Below are 2,563 nucleotides of genomic sequence, written 5' to 3'. Positions count from 1 at the left end.
CGCTGTAAAAACCACAGGAGTCGTTTTGATTTTGCAGAGACCAGGGGCAGGGGCGCCCGGCAGAGGAGTTTCTCAGGTTTTAGATCGCAATCTCCCGGTCATCTCTCCCAGGCGGTTAAAGGACCGCGGTGGTGACTGCGCTGGCGTGGACGCCACCTCGCGGGGCTCTGACTCCTCCCGGCCGATAGGGGGCGCCCGCAGCCGCACCTTTCCCGCCAGCTCGTCGGGCGCTCCAGCCCCGGCTCGCGCAGCCGCCTCCGTAGCCCTGAGGGCCGTTCCTCTTCCGGGGCAGTGCGGAGACGCGTGCGGGACCCGGATGCAGACGTGAGCGCAGCTATATAAGTGCCGCGCAGGCCGCACGCCTCTCTCTTTGAGGAAGACGCGGTCGCAGCCGGAGCCGTGCTTTGGAGGCCCCCGCGCCTGCTCCTGACTCACCGCTGTTCGCTCTCGCCGAGGAACAAGTCGGTCAGGAAGCCGCGCCGCAGCCATGGTGAGACGGGGGGCGGCGCCGCGCGGTTCGGAACGTGGCGGGACTTGGTCCCTTCTTGGGACGCTTGCCGGGCTGGGCGGAAGCGGCGAAGGCGCGAGCCTCGCTTACCCGGGAAAGGGGCTTCTGAAGTGGTGGAGGAGCCTGGGGAGACGCGATGAAGCGTGTTTCTAGGCTTTTAAAAGATCTGTGTTCATCTGTGTAATGCTAGGCTTTTAAAGACACCGGGAAGACCCCCGTGGAACCGGAGGTGGCGATTCACCGAATTAGAATCACTCTAACCAGCCGCAACGTAAAATCTTTGGAGAAGGGTCAGTACGGTGGCTTTGGGCAAAAATAAATAAATAAATGATAAAAAACGATGAATTTGACTTGTTGCTGTACAGGATCGACTCGGAAAAGTCAAGTGACAAGTTGTTTAACTTAGAAAGGGAAAATGAGAAGGATCCCCCCCCCCCTTAACTGTTGGTGCCTCTTAAATCCTTGTTGGCGATGATGAGACAACAAGTGTGTTGAGTTATGATGATAGTTTTATACGCTATTCTGAGCCAGCATCAGTTCAGATTTCTTAGGGCTGCTTTGGCTGATTTGGACGAACTGAAAGATGCTTTTATTTCCCTGTAGTGTGTGCCGACTTGATCAGAGGCGCCAAGGAAAAGAATCTCAAAGTGAAAGGACCGGTTCGGATGCCCACCAAGGTGAAATGAGTCAGAGGGGTGGGAAAACCACACAACCCGAAAGAAAAGCGGTTAGAGTTTGTTCCCGTTGAGTACCGGGTGTTTACAGGTAGCTGTGGAAGTTTTGCTCTTCTGTTCCTGGGTGGGTGCGGCGCTCGTAAGGGCACCGTGCGGGCTGAGTGGACACGGACTTGCCCTTGCAAGTTGGTGCCAGGAGAGGAGTGATGCTCCGGGGAGTAATCCCAGGGAATGGGCGTGATGGTCTTCCGGATGTTCTAGAGAGCAGCGTAAAGCCATAAATGCTCGGTTTCCTTTGTCTTTTGTTGCAGACTCTGAGAATCACTACAAGAAAAACTCCTTGTGGTGAAGGTTCTAAGACTTGGGATCGTTTTCAGATGAGGATCCACAAGCGGCTCATTGATTTGCACAGTCCATCTGAGATTGTTAAGCAGATTACTTCCATCAGTATTGAGCCAGGAGTTGAGGTGGAAGTCACCATTGCAGATGCTTAAATCGGCCTTTTAATAAATTGGTTATCAGTTAAATCTCGTTGACTTTCATTCGTAATGCCATCAGATTTTAGGAATATGCGTTTGTGCCACGAAGTTTAGTCCATCTTGCAGGTAGACTGGTCAAAATTAGGTGAATGTCCTGGGGTGGGCTCGCTTGTTCTCATTAGGTCTCTTAGAGGCCACTGAAGCCGTTCGCATTTGACATCACTTGAGAACTGAGTTGTATTCACGCAACGCGTGAAGTCTTCAGGATTGACAAACCTACGGCTGCATATTGGAGCTTTTTCAAAGGATGTGTCTGGATCCTACCCCCAAATTCTAAATTGATGGATCACAGGGTGCTGCAAATCTAAAGTTTCTGGGATGCAGCTATGACTTGAGAACCCAATGTATTCTGGTGGGTGGGTAACGTGGGAAACAGTAAGTTCTGCCAGTTCATGTTATTCCTCCTGAAGACCAGGCTAAAGAGTAAACAGATGTTTTGGGAACATTTGCGGTTTTGCAGGCAGGTGTTTTATATTTTAGAAGAACGGGTTGAAAAAAGTAAACCTGGTATTTGTTAGCATTTAGGTTATATCTATAAAAGTATTTTATATACAGCCCTTGGAGTTTTCATTTGATAATGTAGACCATTTAACATGGGGCTATGCTGACATGTAGTTTATATATAAATACTAGTTAATTTTAGGAGTGAAAAGCATGTCCTGTAGGCCAAATTTATTTAGCCAAACCCTTATTGGCACAGTAATGGATAACGTGTAGCTGTCAGGATCTGTTAGTGCTTTTTCTCGAATGTGTCTCGGGAGAATGCTGATGTTCCAGTATCGAGATTTTTTGCTTTTTGAAATTTATAATCAGATGGATATCTTCAATAGGTCTAGTTTTCT

General features: G+C 49.5%; 1 protein-coding gene and 1 non-coding gene across 2 annotated transcripts; both read left to right on the top strand.

Moving 5' to 3' along the window:
- Positions 1 to 368: 368 nt before the first annotated feature.
- On the top strand, positions 369 to 1,709 carry RPS20 (ribosomal protein S20). Its single transcript, XM_047073945.1, has 4 exons — positions 369 to 490; positions 699 to 798; positions 1,112 to 1,185; positions 1,494 to 1,709. The coding sequence occupies exons 1-4, from the start codon at positions 488 to 490 to the stop codon at positions 1,674 to 1,676; spliced, it is 360 nt and encodes a 119-aa protein (XP_046929901.1). The 5' UTR covers positions 369 to 487; the 3' UTR covers positions 1,677 to 1,709.
- Positions 975 to 1,041, top strand: LOC124507951 (small nucleolar RNA U54). Its single transcript, XR_006961172.1, has one exon. It is a non-coding gene; the product is annotated as a small nucleolar RNA U54 (small nucleolar RNA).
- Positions 1,710 to 2,563: the final 854 nt, after the last annotated feature.

This window comes from Lynx rufus, unplaced genomic scaffold (assembly GCF_022079265.1).
Source record: "Lynx rufus isolate CCGP_SWC_20201006 ecotype Redwood Valley unplaced genomic scaffold, mLynRuf1.p SCAF_12, whole genome shotgun sequence".
Taxonomy (NCBI): domain Eukaryota; kingdom Metazoa; phylum Chordata; class Mammalia; order Carnivora; family Felidae; genus Lynx; species Lynx rufus.
Note: the sequence above shows the minus strand (reverse complement) of the source record. Positions and strands in the feature narration are given on the sequence as shown.